The 24,340-nt window shown below is 34.2% G+C and overlaps 2 protein-coding genes across 2 annotated transcripts; both read left to right on the top strand.

The window, feature by feature from the left end:
- Window positions 1–1,078: 1,078 nt before the first annotated feature.
- LOC123562978 (toll-like receptor 3) lies at window positions 1,079–8,740 on the top strand. The gene is made up of 2 exons (XM_053527941.1): window positions 1,079–1,257; window positions 1,555–8,740. Exons 1-2 carry the CDS (start codon window positions 1,079–1,081, stop codon window positions 4,769–4,771), a joined length of 3,396 nt encoding a protein of 1,131 aa, XP_053383916.1. The 3' UTR covers window positions 4,772–8,740.
- A 4,473-nt stretch (window positions 8,741–13,213) lies between these two features.
- On the top strand, window positions 13,214–20,110 carry LOC123562459 (toll-like receptor 3). The gene has a single exon (XM_053537596.1). The coding sequence runs from the start codon at window positions 13,375–13,377 to the stop codon at window positions 16,789–16,791; it is 3,417 nt and encodes a 1,138-aa protein (XP_053393571.1). The 5' UTR covers window positions 13,214–13,374; the 3' UTR covers window positions 16,792–20,110.
- Window positions 20,111–24,340: the final 4,230 nt, after the last annotated feature.

Below are 24,340 nucleotides of genomic sequence, written 5' to 3'. Positions count from 1 at the left end.
AGAAGATTTCTCGATAAATGTCTATGTGAAGTATACCCGATGTGCAACGGATGTCCATTTAACTCTAAAAACAGTCCAAACTTATCCATCGGTTTCAAGTGAACTGACATTATTTACAGGAAACTTGTCAAAAATGAGCTGAACCCTACACTCATTTCCTCCTTATTATGTGTATAAATATGTAAGACCATGATTTGTCTCATATTCATTAAAAATCAAGTTTCAGGTCTCTGGTTTATTTAACATGAATGTTTTTCATAAAACTGCAGGTTTTTGGTATAAACTTGATTTGAACAGCAAATGTACCTGGCCTGTGTTGTAATATTTTCTGGTCCTTTTGAAATCATGAAGTCCATTCAGTACATTTATGTAAGACAGTGGAGATTCAATCAAGCAGTTAGGCCGGTGCTAGAAGGTGGAGTTGTTGCACATTTCATTAACGCTTTTTAAGAGACTCAATTAAACCGAGTATACTAGTATTTTGCTTGCTTGACAGCATTCACTCTTCTCAATATTCTTATAGATCGACACTTTGGATTACACAAACTTAACCAACAAGGAATACTGCTGCACTTTTTCATAAGACTGATGTACATGGCCCGGCACGTGAGGTCCTTTACACTTTAAGCATATCTTGCAACTGAATTCTAAATAACATTGATATCACATATGATGGCTTTATTTGACTGACAAATCTACCTGCAGTATTTACATTTCAATTCAGAGGTTTATTTGTTTTGTTTACTAGTATTGTACATTCTACATAATATATAGAATAAAGTTAATGTTAACTAAAACGGTATTTGTAAAGGTTGCCCAATATATTTCCGTTGTTCTCATATGCTTGAATAACCCCATTTATGAGACATATATGTCTTTCGATACCCGGCTGAACAAAACGTTAATGTTTTCTATTCGAGTGTGGCCAGTAAAGCTGGTAAACTTTTTTACACTGTTTATAGTCTATTCATGCGAATATTTATGTACTGATAAATTGATAAATACAGTTTCAACAGAGTGAAATCGAATGATGTAATTGGCTTAAATCTCTGGAAAACAAAACGTTAATATAAAGAATATGATCTTAGTTATTATTGGAGCAATACTTGGTCAAGCTATTGGGCAGGAATATAGGAAGCCGTGCTTGTACGGGGTGTTTGGATTCGATACATCAATAACATATAACAATTCACTGGATGAAGAAATAGTCTTTCTGCTTGACAAAGATCAGTCTGGATGTGAAATTAACCTGAGTTGGTTATATACGAATTTGTTTGTTTGTTTGTTTGTTTTGGGTTTAACGCCGTTTTTCAACAGTATTTCAGTCATGTAACGGCGGGCAGTTAACCTAACCAGTGTTCCTGGATTCTGTACCAGTACAAACCTGTTCTCCGCAAGTAACTGCCAACTTCCCCACATGAATCAGAGGTGGAGGACTAATGATTTCAGACACAGTGTCGTTTATCAAATAGTCACGGAGAACATACGCCCAGCCCGAGGATCGAACTCACGACCCCGCGATCCGTAGACCGACGCTCTACCTACTGAGCTAAGCGGGCGGGTATATACGAATTTGAGCAGTATATACACTTCAATATACAGTCCAAGATTTAGGCTCCACAGAAAGGATTTGTTCATCCGTTTAGAAATTAAATGTTATGGACCTGCAGTGGGAAACGAAATTCACTTCAACTCCTCAGTGGAACAAAGCATAAACCAAAGTAAAATTCAAGTAGCTGTACAAATAGTGTTACGAGGTTGTTCACTGTTTGTAAATGAGTTACAAGTCTTCAAGAATCATGGAAGAATATGGTCTATACTTCATACAGACTCAATAATACATCCAGACACCGACTGCTCTAGTCTTGCGGAATTACAAAGTCTTAACTCCCATCTTCCATGTGATAGAAACATCTGGGCAGCAAGATTCTTTTGGGAATTCTGTAGCAAACCGTTGAAAGGAGTTTTCGATCTGCGGCTAGAAGGTTGTTACCATGAACTCTACGAAATAAAACACGATTTACTACAGCACATATTTCCAAACCTTCAAACATTAGACTTGGTACTAGTTAACTGGACAAAATCTATTGATACCTTTCCATGGACAAATGTATATATTGATACACCAGAGGCAGAATTAATAACATACTTATCTTCCAGTTTTGCAAGTGTTCTAAAGAATGCTTCGTCAGTCCAAAAAAAAATAGCCATAAGTAGTAGCGATGTTAACATTAGCAATGTGAAATTCATTGGAGATATATATTCAATAGGGTTAGTAAATATCAGTTTGAAAAGTCTGAGTAACGATACATTTAGAAATGTTCGCGGTTTAATACGGTTAGACCTATCTTACAATGAGCTGGAGACAATCAATCAAAACGCGTTCCAAATGTTAACAAACCTGAAGTATTTACAGTTGGGAAACAATAAACTGACAGTCTTACACCCCGAGATGTTTAACTGGCTACATAATTTGCTAATCCTTGATTTGTCTCACAACAAAATCAAAATCTTGAACCAGGGTCAGTTTAAACACCTAACGAAATTAGAAATTTTAAGTCTTGAAAATAATTCAATCACTGAATTGCCAGACAATTTCTTAATAAATCAAGTTCATTCCATAAAGACACTGAGGTTATCTTTGAATCCGCTTGAAAAGATTCCAGTTGATCCTCTGTATGCTGATGGAGTTACTATGATATCTATGAGTGATTGCAAAATCAATTCAAGTGGTTTTCAAACACTTATAGACAGTTTAAGTCACAACGACATTAATACAGCTTACACAGGCAGTGCATTAAAGAAGAGATTAGAGTTCATTGCGCCTTTCTTACCAAGGGCAGTTCTCGACCTATCATACAATCAAATAAGAACTATTGAAAATGTAGTGATGAGTGAACAAATGTCATTCAAGTTTCAAGATTTACTCCATTCCTTTCAAGTAATTCTTCAAGGAAATCCAATAGATTGCACATGTATGCCAAATTTGCCGAATTTGATTTCATACATAAATTCTAAAAGAGTTACGAATACAACCTTGATATTTGCTATCATCTGGGAATGTATGTACCCTTTAGAATTGAAAGGGAGAAATGTTTGGGGTATATCACCAGACGAGACTTACTGTCCAATTTCAATTGAAAACTGTCCAGAACTTTGCTCTTGTTTTCAGCGTGGAATCAGACAAACTGCAAATGAACACAAAGAAAATAGCAGCACAGTCATTGTCGACTGCAGAAATCTAAACATTACATATTTGCCTGAAACTATGCCAACTGGGAAACTAGAACTTTGGTTTCAAAATACCAGTCTAACACAGTTAACTGCTAGGGACTACTTCAGAAATATAACAGTATTCGATGCCTCACACAACAGAATAAACCTTATTAAACCAACTGTGGCAATTGCAATGGCAAATTTCACATCTTTAAAATTAGATCATAATAATTTAACTAGTCTTCCTGTCCAAATTATGTCAACAAATATTAGAACACTAACGCTTGCATATAACCCTTTCATCTGTGACTGTCACATTCGCTGGATGAAAACATGGCTCAACGACAGAACGAACCCAGTTACAGACTGGAATGCAACTGAATGTAGGTATAACAGAAGCATAGCGAGCCAATTGATAAATGTGTCGGATTCATACTTTGTTTGCCATGTCGAGTCTAAAATAAGTATTTCTGAACATATCATTTTCCCATCAGTTGTTACAGGTTGTACTTTATTTGTTTTAGTTTCAATATCTTTGTTAATGTATTTCCAACGATTCACAATCAAAGTGTTACTGTTTATGCACTTTGGGATTCATTTATTTGATAAACAAAAAAACGACGATGCAAATATGGAATATGATGCTTTTGTACTTTATTCACAAAGTGACTCTGAATTCGTGAGTAAGAATATAATAGAAACTCTGATAAAGAAAGGTAATACTGTATGTGACCTATATGAAGACCTTGTGATTGGTTATACACTTCTCGATAATATTGAGCATATGGTGAACAGATCAAGAAAAATTATATTCTCAATGACAGAAGATACACTAACTAATAACTTGCTGATGTCTGCATGGAATATAGCTTCTGAAAAAGCAATTGACAATTTCACAGACTCTATCATTTTAATACTTGATAATGAAATTAAGCGTATATGTGAGGACGATAAACTTAGAAAATATATAAGGAGTGGTAAGTTTATCAAAAAGAAATCAAACCTTCTACAATCAAGTATTTTGTATCTTATGCCAAAGCACATGCACATTGTAAATGTCAGAAATTTGAATAGGGTGGGCACTGATGACCCTGCCATACCAATGATAATGGAAAGGAATAATTTTGGCTACGAGGTAAATAGCAGTTTAGTGTACATTTCGCACCCCGAAGAACACGATGAAGAAATAAGGAACACCCTAATTCCTGAGCTACAAATCAATGATTATGATGTTAGAATCTTTGAGAACGCGTTTATTCCTGGTACAGATATTCGCGATGAAATCAACGAAATGCTTGAAGATTCCGAACATTTCATATTTATTCTTTCACAGGAAACACTTCTGGACGATGTTAAAATGTTCATTCTCTCCGTTGTTATATCGAAATCTGTCTTGAGTAATGACAACTATCTACTTTTATTCACATCTGGCCTTATAGATCATTCGTGCTTGCCTAAAGAGATAGAAAATTATTTAAACAAATATGTTACAGGAAGCATCGCATGTCCAGAGTTCAAAGGACGTTTGTTAAAATCTCTGGGTTACAGATTTTAATCTGGTACTCTCTAGGATCATCAAGACGTTTACTGTAATACATGTATAATGTATATCACTTTGAAAACAAATACGAACGTCAATAAGAGATCGAAATTTCAAAGAAAAATAGAGTCTACTTTTATTTAAATACTTTTAAACCATCGATCCGCTTCAGAGTTTTTAGATAAATTTTGCCTCTTTATTCAGATTCAGATATATATATATATATATATATATATATACACTTATGATGGTCTAGTAGGCTCTTTTTGCTTACATACTAACTACAACATCAATAATTTTTGTAACAAAGCCATTTATACAAATAATGGCTGAAATTTACAGTGGCAAATACCTAATCAAACTTTATTAACGTTCAATGTGACATCTTGTACAAACTGAAAAGACTTTTTACTTTCTCTTCTTTCTCTTCTTTAGGCCTTCAATTTAGTGTTACCATCGGAAATGATTATAAGGACTTTATATGCCTACTTGTATATAGACAGGATTTTCTCTAGCGATGCATTTTATCTATGCTGTCCCGGGGACTGCGAAAAAGATTTGTAAGATCGCATCCTCAATGTTAGGTGTGGCAATGACGCAGGTAGAGGCGCGATCAATGCTAAACCTATTGAGATATTCCCTGATAATTCACCCAAACCAAAATTTAAAAAGAACAATACGTTCCTTTCCATTTATTAACTTTAGACATTAAAACAAATCCGTATCACTTTAACAGAAAATCTATATGTTATCTTTTGGCTACTTTTCCAAAAACAACTTTTTTTTTTAAAAAAAAAATGGTTCAAAAGTGAGGATGAGTGGGTGAGGATGCCCTGCCCCCACATGCTCCTACGCCCATGGATCGTTTATGTTGCAAATATCGAGATGACAAATAGGTTTGGGTATTTTCTGACATTATGTATATAGTTTGTTTATGTATTGGTGTTATACTAAGTGACATCTGTCAAATAGAGATTTGAAAGCAGCTGTCAGTCACCATCACATAATCTTAAAATTTGATTTTTACACAATTTAAATGTTTGTAACATTTTATTAAAAACCACTGTTAGAGATATTACAGATGTTTGATATCGTTTACAGCTTCGTTTTGCAACATTATGAATGTATCAATTTTACATGTTTATTCATTTTACGCTATCAAAGACAACATTGAGGTTTGCCTTTCACACTTTTCTAGGATGCTAATTTTAACTTGTTGTTATTAACATTTAGATCTATATTGTTACATTGTTTTATATAGATGATGGCTTTATGGATTGTTCGTTTAATGCTACCAAAGGTAACGTTGATTTGTATTTTCACACCATTCTAGATGGACTATTTTTAGACATTATATGAGCCGTGTCATGAGAAAACCAACATTGTGGCTTTGCGACCAGCATGGATCCAGACCAGCCTGTGCATCCGCGCAGTCTGGTCAGGGTACATGCTGTTCGCTTTTAAAGCCTATTACAATTAGAGAAACTGTTAGCGACCATCATGGATCCTGACCAGACTGCGCGGATGCGCAGGCTGGTCTGCATCCAAGATGGTCGCAAATCCACTATGTTGGTTTTCACATGGCACGGCTCATATCATAAATCATGGTTAGTGTTTATTTAGATTTGTATTCTTACTCAATTATGTAAAAATGTTTATTTAGTTCACATCTTCATTTTTGCACTATTAAAAATGAATATACGTTAAAAGATGGTTCATTTTACTCTACCCAATATAACGTTGAACACTTTTTACCATTATTATACATGCCTTTGCAGATTTGTTATTATGAACCATGGTTAATATTTATTTAGATTTAAATTGTTAGTTTGTTACGTTGCTATATATTGATGATTTTGTCGTTTACAGCTCTCAATTTGTATCCATAAATGTAAGAAAAACTGAATGGGTTTTCTTCTTACACCATCAAAGATGTCTTATAGCGTTGAGATTTTAGGCCTACATTGCGAAACATATTTTTTCATTCCTTATGTGTTTATGTATAATACATAATCTTATAGCTGTATTTGCTTATTACATTTTGATTCATATCAATGAGCCCATTCTTAAAGAAATATATCTACTTGTCCGTTATTCATTTGATTTCTAATTAAGTAGAGATAAGATGACTAGATTCTGCTAAAGATAAAAATGCCTTCAATGAACATAACAATTGTGTATTGGTTTAAATGTCAAATGTTATAACTTGTAGAGCGTCTTTTACATACTTTAGATAAACAGTATTCTGTTATAAAAGTTATTTATTTTTTTTTTTGTTGTTGTTTTTGTCAATCTGATCACATGCCTGTTAGATAACTATTCATTTGGAGAGTATCCGTAATGTTCTTTTGTATATCCTGTATAAGAGGACACTTTTGAAATTAGACAACCAATCAGACGTTTTTGTATATATTCATAAAGTATTTTGTGATATTTTTTACTGGATTATGCAGATCATTATGTACAAGGAAGAGATCGTTACAACCAATCAGCTTATGTATATATTTAAATTTTGCTATTGCGATTTTGTTAATTATATTAGTTAGGCAGATCTTAATCGTATCACTCTCTGTTAAGAAAATACCGTGATTAATATTGGCAAATGATTTGGTCCATAAAATATTATTCATTGACATGGCAGGATTTCAGTCCGATTGTTTGATAGATACATATGTATTAACAGCAAATAAATACATTTTATTTCATACACAATGCTATTTATTCTAAAGTATTTTTTTGGCTTAAAGTTACACGATTTTGACTACAGCATAACGTTATATATGCACTTATTTGGTAGTTTGTCCAGTTTTCATGATGAATAAAACACCCAAGTGCCCCTCCGGACATTATTTTGAACTTGTACTGACACTGAAGAAAATACCATGGGTTTTTTATTTGCAGACATATAGATGCAGAATGATATTTTAGGTCAATAAACACTTTAGGCCAATATCATTATAAAATTCTATTTTAAGATATTCAAAATTACCGTGATTCTGACAATATCAGTTACTAGTAAAATTGATTGTATATTTGATGCTTGATCAATTTATCGTGTAACTTAGTTCTTAAGGCGTTGGACCCCTAATAGTAATGTTTAAAAAATGGTATTTGATTGGTATATTCTTAAAGTTGACCCTGTTTCGCTCTATGTTGCAATTACCGTGCTGGTTTTTTTCTCATAAATTTAGTGTAATTTATGGTATTACCTCAAGCTCAAGTAAAGACAAATTTCAACTATATTGCAGAGAATTCATTATACCATTATTTTTGATAAAAGAAACATCACACTATTAAAAAACAATCATAAAAGACAAAATAAAACTGTCAGTATCTTTTTTTTCTAGGTTGCCTAAAGTAAACGGATTTAATCAGACAGAATTCTAACTTCAACTTTGAATAATCAAAGATATCCTTAACAAATATCCCGTAATAATCATAAACACGTACTTGGCTAATGATTTGGTATAAACTGAACTGAAAACCTCATCTCATAGGTATAAAAGGGATATATTAGAAAGAAAACTTACCTAGTTCTTATCTTAACATTTCTGTTTTTTTTTTTTTGTGAATTTTAAAATGGCTACCACTGTCAAGTTCTCCAGATATGGTTCTTTTGTCCATTTTCAGTTCAGAAATTCAATGATTTAATAAATCAATTAATTTGATATAATTTATTGTTTGCCATTGTAAGCAGCAAAATTAAAAAGTACAGTCGGATAAGCACATGGAGGATGTTTCTCTTGTTTGAGGAATTAGATTTGTTATAAACAAATGTTATATATTAGATATGTTATTTAATAAGACGAAAAGTATATCATAGTATATATTTTAATTAGAAGTAATTTGATGTAATTTTCCCCTGTCTTATATTGTCAGAAACAGGAGGAAAAGTTTTTTTGAGGAATCGTTGAATAACAGTTCGTATGGAAATACATGTATAATAGTTTATGTTTATACCCATTAAATGTATAAAACTTTAAAGTGTTTTTCTATATATACGTGTCCTTCTCAATATTAAGGAAGTAGTTACATCATTGAATGAGTGCTTGTCCTAGCTGAAGCGAAATGTGAGAATTAACAACAACATGAAAGAAAAATGGCTTTCTGTAATAGTATCAGTTTCATTTATATAAAAAAAGTCACCCAAAACAGCGAAAATGTGATTTTTTCAATTATTTATTTTTACAAATATTGCAGCAAATTGCAATGAAATGTTCATTTTCTATCAAAATCTGACCAAGAGAGCCCATAAATACCCATTACTGGACAAATCCTAATTTTTGTCAGTATTTTTATAGGGTATACACTTGTAAATTTTGCTATATACTCTACATAAAAATAACAATCTTCCGAGAGCTGTAATAGATAGCCAGACTCATTTAAAAACTTTATACTAGCCTTACGTCTTAAATGACCTATATATTAAGAAAACACCAGGAAAGGTAGGGGTCATATATCTTTTAAAAGACATGTTTTGTCTGACCGGTCAACACTATGAAATATGTTCCAAAATGACAGATTAAATGTGGATATGGACTATGGATGTGCCTAATTATTTTCAAAAATGATTAATTAATTCCAATTACATTGAGAAAATGACTAATTAAATTAAATTAAATTACAAGCCATTTTCAAAAAGTAATTAATTAATTACAATTATTTTGCAAAAAGTAATTAATTATAATTAATTATAATTAATTATTTTATCTCTAACAATTCAGTCATTTGCAAAACAATTTTTATTATTCAACATAATTATTTACAATTCAAAGCTTTTTTGACAAAATATGCATAAAAGCAGCAAATCAAATCATTTACCTAATACATGCATGTAAATATCAGCAAATGTCAGCAAGAAAACATATTGAAATTCAGTCATTCAGTCATTCAGTATCAGCAAATGTACACATTGACATTCATATGAGACAGTATCCTGCAGCTCACAAAGGTTTATTGCACTTTAAGGTTTAGGAGTTTATCACCAAAACACAGAAATATTTTATAAACGAACAACAACGTTACCAATATTTTACCTGACCATTACATGCAGCTGTTGCTGGTGCTGCTGCTATACTGCTACTACTACTATGCAGCTACTACTAGTGCTACTGCTACTACTGCTACTGCTGCTGCTACTGCTACTGCAACTGCTTCTGATATTACTACTATGCAGCTGATGATTGTGCTGATACTGGTGCTACTGCTACTGCTGCTACTACTCTGCAACTGCTGCTGGTGCTGCTGCTGCTATTACTGCTACTGCTACTGCTGCTGCTGCTGCTACTGCTAATGCTGCAGCAACTACTACTCTTACTACTGCTGCTTCTTCTGCTACTACTACTACTATGCAGCTGGTGCTGGTGCTACTGTTACTACTACTGATTCTGCTACTGCAACTGCTTTTGCTACTACTACTACGCAGCTGTTGTTGGTGCTGCTGCTGGTGCTTCTGCTACTACTGCTTCTGCTACTTATACTATGCAGCTGTTGCTGGTGCTACTACTACTGCTACTGCTGCTACTGCTTCTACTGCTACTATGCAGCTTCTGCTGGTGCTGCTGCTACTACTGCTACTGCTTCTGCTACTACTACTATGCAGCTACTGCTGGTGCTGCTGCTACTACTGCTACTTCAGCTCCTATGTTCGGAGCCAGGGGCAATAAAAAATGTCAATATAGAAACAACCTACCGGAGTTACTTCCCTCTTAATGAATAAACTCATATAGGCCTATATATGTAAATAAGAACAAACATAGGGACGGGAGCCAGTCTAATTATATATATGACATTAAGGTTTGAAGAACAACCGAATGTAAATATTTTTCGATAGCAAAATAAAGCCTTTAAACTTTCGTAGTTTTCCTTTTTGCTCTGCCCTTTCAAATTCAGCATACACGCATACACGTTTAATGTTAAAACTCGATACTGACGCAGCATTGGTGGGGGGGGGGGGGGGGGGGGACCGGGGGTCCGGACCCCCTCTGGAAAATCCTTAAAAAGAAAAGAAGAGAAGAAGGAAAGAAAATGGTGTTGTTTTTTAGGACTGCATTTAAAGTATATGCGACTGCTGCTTCATACGACCCGACTTAATTCATATTTATATTAATTATCTAAAAGAAACTAAGAATTCTACCTTGAAGAAAATTTGATTTTATCATTTTCCCCAATTTTAACAGGTTAGCACATAAAACCGAAAATAATGGGTATATTGTATATAAAATTGCAGAGGAAAGGTGTTTTAAATGCTCCTAAAATGCCCCAGAATGCAGAAAATGAAGCGCTAAATTTCAAAATTTTCGGGAGGGTGTGGGGAGGGGGGCGGAGTCGGACCCCCTTTGAGAAAATAGGCTGGATCCGCGCATGAAAAACATGCATAAAGACGACCAATATATCACTTCCTTGTATCCAGTACTGTACGCTAAAGATGCACCACAAAATAACTGGCAAATATGTATCCAACCACGAAGTGATGTGGGAGACATATTGATTTACTCCTGTCTGTGTGTTTGTGTGTCTGTCTGACTGTCACAAAGCTTGTCCGCATTCTAAATCAAACATTTCTCATCCGATCATCACCAAGCTTGAAAAAAATGTGTCTGCCAATAAGTGCTCGGGCAAGTTCAATAACTAACCAAATCGGCCTAGGCACTTCGGAATTATGGCACTTGAATTACCAAAAAAAACGCTCAGATTTCTTGCACATTTTTGACCTCAAAAGGACACGTATGCTACTTTTAAAAGTCTTATAGGGGTCCTTTTGATGTCAAAAAAACGCATGCACATGTGCTCTTTAAGTAAACAGTTTATAAAGACTGACTTACTATGTATAGAATATCGACCGAGTACGAGGTCTTTCCTACAGAGAAAGGCCGGTGTACGAGGTCCATATCCGACTTACATACCGTCATTCCTTCTCAAAATGTCCGACGGTTACGATTCTGGCGAAATTGTATCGCAGGTATTAAATCTATATAATGAACTTGAAGACAGAAAGATTTTCCTGACACAGAATACATACATGTAAGCAATAATTAATGTAACTTTTAGAAAGTTACGTTATGGAGTGATAATCGTTCTCGTACTTTAGTTTATGTAAGTGTAGGAAGTGCTTATAGTGTATATATAAGGTCAGGAAGATATGTTACCCTATGAAATATTACCTGGAAGGTATATGCAGGATATTACTCGCCTGCCTACCAAAACAGTACTTTGATATCGGTAGACAACATGAAACCTCGGAAAGTAAACATTACTTTCATTTTTGTAGAGAAAATTATGCACATTTTGGTCACAAAACACCAAAAACCTTTTACTAAAAGCGTCCATGAGGAAACTTGATATAATTTGACAAAGCGACCGGAGCCATATCTAGAAAATGGTTTGGAATATTTAAATAAAACTTCGTATACATGTTCACCACTTATAGGGAAATGGGGCCCGTCAAGTTTCAGTCAGACTTCCCAAGTAACACCAGAACTATGGCCCTTAGTAGGTTCTAGTGTTAACTATATAGGTTACTATAAATATGGCAATTTCTGCTTCATAACCTGTGATATATTCTAGAAACTTCAGAGTTATTGCCCTTTAACTTTTAAAATCCACATATTTGTACATAACAAACTAACCAATTTGTAGAATTTCATTAAACTTCTTTAATTTTTTCCATAAACATTTATTATCGACATGTGAAGTTGTGTACCCACACCCGGTTACCCTACCACCCTGGTCACACCTCGTCCCACACCCCACCCCACATTTTTAAACCTTAAACGTTCCATGAACATCTATCAACATGCAAAGTTGTACCCTCTACCCACCTCGTTCCTCCGCCCAGTCAGCCCCAGAAACAGCATCAAAATAGCTTCAGAATGAAAAATGTCTGAAAGATTTTTTTTTTAAATCGCCAAGCTACGAAAATACGTCTTTTACCTCTGTGTATTTCGGTATCTACATATTAATCACGTGATCCAATATTCTGGAATTAAGTAAAGTCAAATACAGGAGGAGAATATTTGATGCTTGACCTCAATAAGGTGATATTCCTAGACAGAAGACAAACAGGGTCCGGTTTGCAGTTTCAAATTAACTACAATTTCCTAATTTCTTATCAACATTTATCATTGCTCTGCTAAACAAGACCCGGCACGTGAGGCACTATAAACTTTAATCATATCTCGCAACTAGATTCTAAATAGCATTTACTAGTATATCACATATGACGGCTTTATTCGTCTAACATATCTACCTGCAGAATTTACATTTCAATTCAGATGTTTATTTGGTTGGTTTATTGCACATTCTACACAATATATATAACAAAGTTAATGTTTAACTAAAAAAGGTATTTGTGAAGGTTGTCCAATATATTTCAGTTATTTTCATATGCTTGAATAACCCCATTTATGAGACATATATGTCTTTCGGTACCCGGCCAAACAAAAAGTTAATGTTATCTATTCGGGTGGCAAGTAATGCTGGTAATATTTTGTACACTGTTTAGTCTATTTTTGTGAATACTCGTGTTTTGATAAATTGATAATACAGCTTCAACTCGAGTGAAACTGCATGGTGTAATTGCTTAAACCTTTTGAAAACAAAACGTAAATATAAAGAATATGATCTTCGTTATTATTGGAGCAATACTTGGTCTAGCTATTGGGCAGGAGTATAGGAAACCGTGCTTGTACGGGGTGTATGGATTCGATACATCCATAACGTATACAACTTCACTGGATGAAGAAATAGAATACGTGCTTGTAGAAAATCAGTCTGGGTGTGAAATTAATCTGAGTGGATTATACACGAACCTGAGCACTTTATACACTTCATACAATTCAAGCTTTAGGCTCCACAGAAAGGAGTTAGACATCAGTTTAAAAATAACATGTACTGAAGGTGCAGTGGGAAACGAAATTCATTTCAATTCTTCATTGGAACAAAGCATAAATCAAAGTAAAGTTCAAGTAGCTGTACAAATAGTGTTACGAGGTTGTTCACTGTTTGTAAATGAGTTACAAGTCTTCAAGAATCATGGAAGAATATGGTCTATACTTCATACAGATTCAATAATACACCCAGACTCCGACTGCTCTAGTCTGGCTGAATTACAAAATCTTAAATCCCGTCTTCCATGTGATAGAAACAATAGATCTCCTGCTGTCTGGGAAGCAAGATTTTTTTGGGAATTCTGTAGCAAACCGTTTGAAGGAGTTTCCGATTTAATGCTACAAGGTTGTTCCCATGAACACTACGAAATTAAACACGACTTACTACAGCACTTATTTCCAAACCTTCAAACATTAAACTTGAAATACGTTAACTTGACAAAATCTCTGGTGACATTTCCATGGACAAATGTATATATTCATTCACCAGAGGCAAAATTAATAACATACATATCTTCCAGTTTTGCAAGTGACGTAAAGAATACATCGTCACTCGAAAGACAAATAACGATAAGCAGTAGCGATGTTAACATTAGCAATGTGAAATTTATTGGAGATATATATACCGTTAGGTTAAACAGTATCCATTTGAAAAGTCTGAATGACAATACATTCAGAAATATAAGTGGTTTAACACGGCTGGACCTGTCTTACAATGAGCTAGAGACAATCAATCAAAACTTGTTCAAAATGTTAACAAACCTGAAGTATTTACAATTGGGAATGAACAAACTGACAGTCTTACACTCCGAGGTGTTTAACTGGCTACATAATTTGCTACGTCTTGATTTGTCTCACAACAAAATCAAAATCTTGAATCAGGGTCAGTTTAAAAACCTAATGAAATTAGAATACTTAAATCTTGAAAGTAATAATATCACTGAATTACCAGACGATTTCTTAAAAGATCAAGTCCATTCTATAAAGAAACTTACGTTATCTTCGAATCCGCTTGAAAAGATTCCAGTTTACCCTCTATATGCTGAGGGAATACGTTACATATATCTTGAACATTGTAGAATCAATTCAAGTGGCTTTCAAACGTTTATAGACAGTTTAAGTCACAACGACCTTCATGCAGCTTACGTTAGTGCAGATCCCGTAAGCAGTGCAATATTGACGACTGGATCTGAGTTCACTGGGTATTTCGTACAAAGAGCAGTTCTCAGCCTATCTTTCAATCGAATAGAAAATATCGAAACATTATTTTGGAAAGCAAAGAAACCATTTTTGTTTCTAGATTTGTTGTATTTCTTTTATGTAGTTCTAAGGGGAAATCCAATAGACTGCACATGTATGACACAAATGCCATATTTTCTTATATATATAAATTTAAAAACCGTACCGGATGCAACCTTGATACCTGCGAGAGACAACTGGAAATGTGAGAAACCTTTGGAATTGAAAGGGAGACTTGTTATCAGTGTATTAAGAGACGACATTTACTGCCCGATTTCAATTGAAAACTGTCCAGAACGTTGCTCTTGTTTTGAGCGTGGAACCAGAAATACTGTAAATAAAAATAATAAAAATAGCAGCACAATCATTGTCGACTGCAGAAATATAAACATTACACGCTTGCCTGAAAAAATGCCATCTGGGAAACTAGAACTTTGGTTTCAAAATACCAGTCTAACACAGTTAACTGCTAGGGACTACTTCAGAAATACATCAGTACTCGATGCCTCGCACAACAGAATTAACCTCATTAAATCAACTGTAGCAGTAGCAATGGCAAATTTTACCTCTTTGAAATTAGATCATAATAATTTAACAAGTCTTCCTGTTCAAATCATGTCAACAAATATTAGAACACTAACGCTTGCAGATAACCCTTTCATCTGTGACTGTCACACCCGCTGGATGAAGCCATGGCTCCGCAAACGAACGAGCCCAGTTACAGACTGGAAGGCAATTCAATGTTCTTATAACAGAAGCATAGTTAGCCAGTTGATAATTGTGCCGGAATCATTCTTTGTTTGTCAGCCTACAATGAGTATTTCCCAACATATTATTTTCCCATCAGTTGTAACAGGTTGTATTTTATTTGTTTTAGTTTCAATATCTCTATTGATATATTTCCAAAGATTCACAATCAAAGTGTTACTCTTTAAGCACTTTGGGATTCATTCATTTGATAAACAAAAACACGATGATGCAAATATGGAATATGATGCTTTTGTGCTTTATTCACAAAATGACTCTGAATTCGTGAGTAAGAATATAATAGAAACTCTGATAAAGAAAGGTTATACTGTATGTGACTTATATGAAGACCTTGTGGTTGGTTTTACATTTATCGATAATATTGAACACATGGTCAACAAGTCAAGAAAAATTATTTTCACAATGACAAATGATACACTCACTAATAATCTGCTGATGTCTGTATGGAATATAGCTTATGAAAAAGGAATTGACAGTTTCACAGACTCTGTCATTTTAGTACTTGATAATGAAGTTAAGAGTAAATGTGAAAACGATAAACTTAGAAAATATATAAGGAGTGGTAAATTTATCAAAAAGAAATCAAACCTTCTACAATCAAGTATTTTGTATCTTATGCCAAAGCACATGCACATTGTAAATGACAATAATTTGAATAGGGTGAACACTGATGACCCTGCCATACCAATGATAGTGAAAAGGAATAATTATGGCAATGATATAAATAGCAGTTTAGTGTACATGTCGCACCCTGAGGAACATGATGAAGAGATAAGGAACACCCTAATTCCTGAGCTACAAATCAATGATTATGATGTTAGAATCTATGAGAACGCATTTATTCCTGGTACAGATATTCGCGATGAAATCGACGAAACGCTTGAAGATTCCGAACATTTCATATTTATTCTTTCACAGGAAACACTTCTGGACGATGTTAAAATGTTCATTCTCTCCACTGTTATATCGAAATCTGTTTTGAGTAATGACAACTATCTTTTGTTATTCACTTCTGGCTTTATAGATTACTCGTGCTTGCCTAATGAGATAGAAAATTATTTAAACAAATATGTTACAGCAAGCATCGCATGTCCTGAGTTCAAAGGACGTTTGTTAAAAGCTCTGGGTTACAGACTTTAATCTTATTCTCTCTAAAATCATCCACAATGTATATCATTTTGAAAACAAACACCAACTTCCAAAAGAGATCAAAATTTAAAAATAGATTCAGGTTTTATGTAAGTATTGTTTTAATTATCGAATCCGCTACATGGATTCTAGGTGAAATTTAGATATAAACTATATATATATTATCATTTTGACGGTCTATGGTGGTAGTAACATCTGAACCTTGTTCAATAATCTGTCAATAATGGCTGAAATTAACAATAGTAAATACCCAATCAATTTTTGACGGTATTTTGAAAAATCATAATGGTCTTATTTGGCTTCCGCCCTAATTAAAACGATGCTCTACACATGAATAATGATATTGTCTTACATTTATGTTATTAACTTGCTATAGTATTGGTCAAAATCATTTTTCTCGTGTACATCGTATCAACTTGCGATGTTGAAAAGTTATTTACATTCAAGGTGACGTCACATATGAATTGAATAGAACAAGTTGACATTCTCTTCTCAGTAATTGTAAAGTTTTAGGCTTTTGTTCTAGTTTTACCATCGGAAATGATTATATAAGGATCTTATATGCCTACCTGTGTAAAACAGGATTTTCCCTAGTACGCTTTTCTATCCATGCTGTGCCAAGGATTGTGAAAACAGCAAATTAAGATCCCATTGCGAAGGAGCGAACTCATAGTTGGAGTGGAAATGGCGGAGTGACGAGGGGGGCGTGGGTGGGGTCATCATTAAACCTATCCAGATATTCCCTGAAAATTTACCTTATTGACAATATACATCAAATCAAATCATTACCTGTTTATCAGTACATCTAAACATTCTCTTAAATTGGCTTTTTTTTGCTTTAACAACTGTTATTTCAAAAAAAAAGAAATGTTTTTGGATCATCGGGGTGGGGAGGACCAGCCCTACCTGCTCCTATGCCTATGGATCGTTTTTGTTGCAAAGATTGAAATGACTATTTCCTGACATTATGTATATAGTTTGTGTATGTTTTGGTAATATAATAGTGCTAAACTATGTGACGTCTGTCAACTAAGGATTTGAAAGCCGCTGACATGTACCGAAAATTTGTCTTTTTACACAATTTAGATGTTTGCAACATTGAAACGTTTTATTCAGTACCACTGTTAGCGCTTATATCCTTTAGATTTATCACAGATGTTTGATATCGTTAACAGTTATGCACCACTAAAATGTATAAATTTTTACGGTGTTCCGTTTGGACAATCGTGACTTTTTATTTAATACTAAACCGCGATGCACGATGGTACTATGACGAAAACGCAATGGCGCGATGGCACGATGATGAAACAACGATGGTACGATGGCGAAAACGCAATGGCACGATGATGGAATCGCTATGGTGCGATGGTACGATGGTGAAAGGTCGGAGTAATATCGGTTTATAGTATTAAATAAAAAGTCACGATTGTCCAAACGGAAATGGAACACCGTAAATTTTACATGATTATTCATTTACGCTGGAGTTTTGCCTTTCACACCTTTCTAGATGCTCTTTGAGACTTGTTATCATAAACCATGCTTATTTAGATCTGTATTGTTACATCGTTATATATAGATGCTGTTATCGCTTACATCTTAACGAAGAGATTATACGTTCTATTCTATCCAAGATAACGTTGATATTTGCATTTGATGGATTGTTTTCGTTTTTATATCATAAATCATGGTTAGGGCTTATTTAGATATATATTTAGAAGATGTTTTATATTGCTCATATCTTCATTTTGCACTATTATAAATGTATAAATTGTAAATAAATGTTCATTTTTACGCTATCCAAGATAACGTTGAAGTTTGACTTTAACATCATTCTACATGTTTTTGGAGATGTGTTTATTATATGAACCATGGTTAAGGTTAATTTAACCCTTACCATGCTGGACACGATTGATTCTGCCTTTGCGACCAGTGTAGACCAAGATCAGCCTGCACATCCGTGCAGTCTGATCATGGTCTGCACTGTTCGCTATTCAGTCAGTAAATTTTCAGTAAACACCCCTTCAAATGATAAATGGTACTGCCCAAATTGGAAGATAGACAAGTCCATTATAGAAATTTAGTATGGTAAGGGTTAAATTTAAACTGTTACGCTACTGTAGATGTTATGTCATTTTACAGCAATAGATATAAGAAAAACTAAATAGCTTTTCTTCTTACACCATCAAAGATGTCTTATAACGTTGAGATTTTAGGCCTACATTGTGAAAATTATTTGTGATTCCTGTACAATACATTATCTCATAACTTTTTTTTGATTTAGATCAAAGAAACTATTCTTAAAGAAATATACCTACTTGCCAATTTTTCATCAGATTGCTTATTACGCAGAGATAAGTTAACAAGATTCTGCTAAAGATAAAATTGCCTCTCATGAACATAATAATTATGTATTAGTTTAAGTGTCAAATGTTATACCTTGTAGAGCGTCTTTTACATATTATAGATAAACATTTATTTGGAGAGTATACATCATGTTATAATGTATATCTTGTATAAGTTGGTACTATTAAAATTAGACAATCAATCAGACGTCGTATATATTCATAAAATTACTTTATTGTGATATTGTTTACTGCATTATGCAGGTCATTTTGTACAAGGATGAGATCAATACAACCAATCCGCCAATGATTATATTTTTAAATTGTATTAGGAAGATCTTTATCGTCTCAGACTCTGTTCATCAAGATCAGTATTGACAAATATTTTGGCCCATAAGATGATATTCATTGACATGACAGAATGACTATGATATATAGATTATTATGTATTAACAACAATAAATAGACATATAGATGCAGTGTTGAAACAAATATCCCGTATTTTGGCTGGTATAAAAGAGATATATCAAAAAATAAATCTTACCTAAATTCCTATTTATACATTCCGGATTTTTTGTAAATTTTAAAATGGCTACCACTGTAAAGTTTTAACGGTTCTTTTTTTTTACTGTTCATGTCAGTCAGAGAATGATTTTATAAATCAATTTATTTGATTTGTTATATTGTTTTAACCTTGTTGACAGCAAAACTAAAGTTGTTTTTTTTTATTTATTAAGAACTTTTGTGTCTGAGAAATTAAAGATGTTATACCCTAGTGTCATGCTTAAGATATTTTATTTAATAAAACAAAATGTATAATGCAGTATATTTTCTTATTAAATATAATTTGTTGTCATTATACCTGTTTTATATTAAATCATTAAGTCAAAAACGGGGTGAAAAGTTTAAATATTTCGTATTGAAGTGTGATACTTTGTGTTAGTGTTTATAAATGTATAAAGCTTGAACGTCTTTTTCTATATTTTGTGTCCTTTTCTATGTCCTTTCCACTGCCATAACGTAGGAAAGCGCCTGATGGCCCTTTCACGCTTCCATAGAATCAACATTTATTACACGAAATTCATTTTTAAAATATTTCTGAAATGTCTAGGTCTGTAGCTCTCAAATACGGAAATGTCTTTCATTCGAGGCATATAATGACACTTTTAGACAACACCAAAAAGGGCTTTTTGAGCGATTTGACGAAGTTCCAAAACTCTTCATATACCCTTGCTCCGTTGCGAACCCCTCAGGCCTTTCTGAGTTCAAATAAATTTTCATAGATGAAAAGCTGCCTTCCCGTGCTACAGTCAGGGTAATTTCACAACGTTAGAAATTGCTGGAAATTGACTATCCATTAGCAAAACGATATTTAAAATAGTCCAAGCGTATACATTTAGACCGGTACCCCTGCGCGGGACCCCTGACTATATAGACCAATGCAAATGCGAATTTCGTTTTCAAGTTAAGCATGTTTACTTTCATTTTCTTTACTTTCGGTAAAAGCTGACGTCATTTTCTGTATTGTCAAAAACATACGAATATGGAATCCCGGTGCGACATGCTTTTTGCGTTTAGCTATTTGCTTTTTGCACTTTGCCTTTTGCACCGGGATTCCATACTATGCAGTTACCTACATGTTGGAAAATTTTTACATCCAAAACGCAAAAGCAACACGCAAAAAGCAAAACCCATGAAGCAAAACACAAAACACAAACAGCAAAAAGCAAGAACCAAGACGCAAAAATACCAAATTCAAACCGCTAAAAGAATAAAACATTGTATAGGGATTTCATAAAATGCAGCCAATTTCACTGCTATAGAAACTCAAATACTACCAATTTTATATCTTTAAAGATGCTTTACGTTGACGTCTTTATTGTCATGGGCATATATTTAAAAAAAAAAGCAAAATAGCAAAAACAAATAGCAAAACGTAAGAGGCAAAATTTGATTTTAAATTTAAAATAGCAAAAAGTTAAATAGCAAAAGGCAACTAGCAAATAACAAGAAGCAAAAGGCAAAACGCAGGAAGGAAATAGCAAAAAGCATGTCGCACCGGGATTCCAATATACGTATATGCTTGGCGAAAGTTGTGAATAAAAGCAGTAATAGGGTTTCGAGCTCGTTTCCCGAGACATAAAAAAAAAACATAAAAATGTTATTTAAAACAGCTTTGGAAATTTGTCGACGGCCAATAATGAATAAATTGCTAAAATTGATTTCATGTTGTATTTCGCACAACTTCCAAATGATATTGTTACTGCGATTTCATGTTGTATTTCGCACAGCTTCTAACTAATATTGTTACTGCTATAACTTCCCAAAGTAGAAACAGTAATAATGCTGTTGTTGCTAAAACTTCCAACAGTAACACCAGTAATACTGTTGTTACTACTATAACTTCCAGCAGTAGTAGCAGTAATACTGCTGCTACTGCTTAAACGTTCCAGCAGTATTACTCCCTATTCCCACAATAGAAAACAGAAGAAAAATAGCCATTTTTGATAAATAACCATTTTTCAAATAGAAATTTCGTACTTTTATAATTTTAGTACAAAATTTATCCACATATATGCACAAACTAGAAAGTATGAAAATGGGGTTTTTAAAAATGAAATATATCGTGATCTTAATGCTTCCCTGATCAATTTAAATCAGTCATGCTTTAGCAAAAAAAACTTTTCTGATCATTCAGTGGGTTTGTGAAACGCGTATTACATAGCTAGACCTATTACATGTATTAGTATACGGATGGTCGATGACAATATGTTAATAATCTTGTTTGTTTTTTCTGGGCTTTTTTTATTTCATCTAAAACATTTATATATATTTTTTAATGAATTATTTAATTTCTTTATCTTTTGCTTTATTTAATCATTAACGGGACAAGTACAAGTGCAACCAATTACTGATTTAAACTGAGCAAAAGCTAATACGATATGATCTGAACACAATGTCGGCAAATTATGACGACTTGTCGGTTTATCATAAAATGACATTTTATGCTCCCAAAGGGAGGCATATTAGTTTTCAACTGTCCGTCCGTTCGTTCGTTAGTTCGTTAGTTAGTTAGTTAGTTAGTTAGTTCGTTCGTTCGTCACAACGTTAACTTTCTGCATGAAGGCACTTTACTCGCTAACCACTGCACCCAGGACCTTCATTGAGTATACTACCCCTACTGACTTTGGGGTCACCAGGTTAAAGGTCAAGGTCACAGGGGCCAACGTTAACTTTTTGCATAAAAGCCTTTTACTTGCGAACCACTGCACCCAGGACCTTCACACTTCACATCTTGATAGTACTTATTGAGTATACCACTCCTACTGACTTTGGGGTCAACAGGCAAAAGGTCAAGGTCACAGGGGCCAATGTTAACTTTTTGCATGAAGGCACTTTACCCGCAAACCACTCCACCCAGGACCTTCAAACTTCACCTGCTGATAGTACTTTTTGAGTACATCACTCCTACTGACTTTGGGGTACCAGGTCAAAGGTCGAGGTCACAGGGGCCAACGTTAACTTTTTGCATGAAGGAACTTTACTCGCGAATCACTGCACCCAGGATCTTCAAACTTCACGTGCTGATAGTACTTATTGAGTACACCACCCCTACTGACATTGGGTCACCAGGTCAAAGGTCAAGGTCACAGGGGCCAACGTAAATTTTTGCATGAAGGCACTTTACTCGCGAACCACTGCACCCAGGACCTTTAAGCTTCACGTGCTGATAGTACTTATTGAGTACACTACTCCTATTGACTTTGGAGTCACCAGGTCAAAGGTCAAGGTCACACGGGCCAACGTTAACTTTTTGCATGAAGGCACCTTACTCGCGAACCACTGCACCCAGGACCTTCAAACTTCACTTGCTTATAGTACTTATTGAGTATACCACTCCTACTGACTTTGGGGTCACCAGGTCAAAGGTCGAGGTCACAGGGGCCAACGTTAACTTTTTGCATGAAGGCACTTTACATGCGAACCACTTCACCCAGGACCTTCAAACTTCACACGCTGATAGTACTTATTGAGTACACCACCCTTACTGACTTTGGGGTTACCAGGTCAAAGGTCAAGGTGCTGTGGGGGCATTTATCACCATTAGTGACAGCTCTTGTTCTCTTTGTTATTTTCCGAAATGGTCCATAATTTTAGTTGCTCAATAAAAACGAACAACGAACTTTCGCTTGTATGTTCTATTTATACATTTTACTAAATGCTTAAGGGGAATATGTTTTGAGAACACGGCACTTAAGCGTAGTTTTTAACCAGTGTCTGTTTCGATTTGCGGGTAACCACAGAATCTCCTTTGGTCGGGATTCGAACTGACAAATTTTTGGTCACGGTTAGATCGTTTTAGTGATCTGGACACAAGTTTTCTTTGAAACTTGGGTGCAAGGAATATCCCCGAAATTCGTGAGAATCAGTGGTTTTACAAATTTAGTCATAATTGTAATTCTTTCTACATGTGTAACTTTTCCTGAGTTCTACAAAATTCAATAAAATTATATAAAATGTAGGACAGTACCAATATACAATTTAGCATAATTTCGCACCTAATCACGTGTCAGAGCTAATGACCTTAGGGTAAATTGCTAATTCGTTATATGTCTATTGTCGTGTAGTTGTATCCGGTGGGGTCTTTGTGATGCGACCTTCGGTTCAGCTTATTCAATAACCATATTTTAATTTAACTTAAAATGGGGGATGATCTGTTGTAAGTGTTATTTTTATCAAGTTATCTATTTTCGAAAGATATATTTTATCTATTAATGTATATAGTAATGAACATATAGCAATATATTACAATTTAAAAATTTAAAGGCCTAGATCCATTACTATATAAGTGACCCCCCCCCCCCCCACTCCCCTGTCCCACCCCAATCCAATAAACAACTCACATCATATCTACTGCTTACCAGCGATTATGTAACAGTGACTGATCAGAGAGCATTTAGCACAGCAGGGGACCCACCTAGACCATGAAGATGTGTGCAGTGGAGTTGAATGAAATTAATTTTCTTTTGGTGAATGTGGAATAATAATAATAATAATGATGTTTTTATAATTATTATTATTATTTTATTATTATATAGATAGTAATTATTATCTGATTAATGAATATTATTATTATTATATAATATTAAAAATAAAAATAATGAAAGATATAGCAGTAATATAAAAAAAATAATAAT

The sequence above is a fragment of the Mercenaria mercenaria genome, chromosome 2, assembly GCF_021730395.1.
Source record: "Mercenaria mercenaria strain notata chromosome 2, MADL_Memer_1, whole genome shotgun sequence".
Classification (NCBI taxonomy): Eukaryota; Metazoa; Mollusca; class Bivalvia; order Venerida; family Veneridae; genus Mercenaria; species Mercenaria mercenaria.
The sequence above is the reverse complement of the archived record's forward strand: the minus strand, read 5'-3'. Positions and strand labels throughout refer to the sequence as shown.

What these genes read in the sequence shown, in the direction of transcription:
- LOC123562978 (XM_053527941.1), top strand. Translation starts at nt 1,079, where the DNA reads ATGATCTTAGTTATTATTGGAGCAATACTTGGTCAAGCTATTGGGCAG. An exon ending in TGTGAAATTAACCTGAGTTG is followed by an intron (nt 1,258 to 1,554) that starts GTTATATACGAA and finishes TACTGAGCTAAG; the next exon opens with CGGGCGGGTATATACGAATT.
- LOC123562459 (XM_053537596.1), top strand. Translation starts at nt 13,375, where the DNA reads ATGATCTTCGTTATTATTGGAGCAATACTTGGTCTAGCTATTGGGCAG.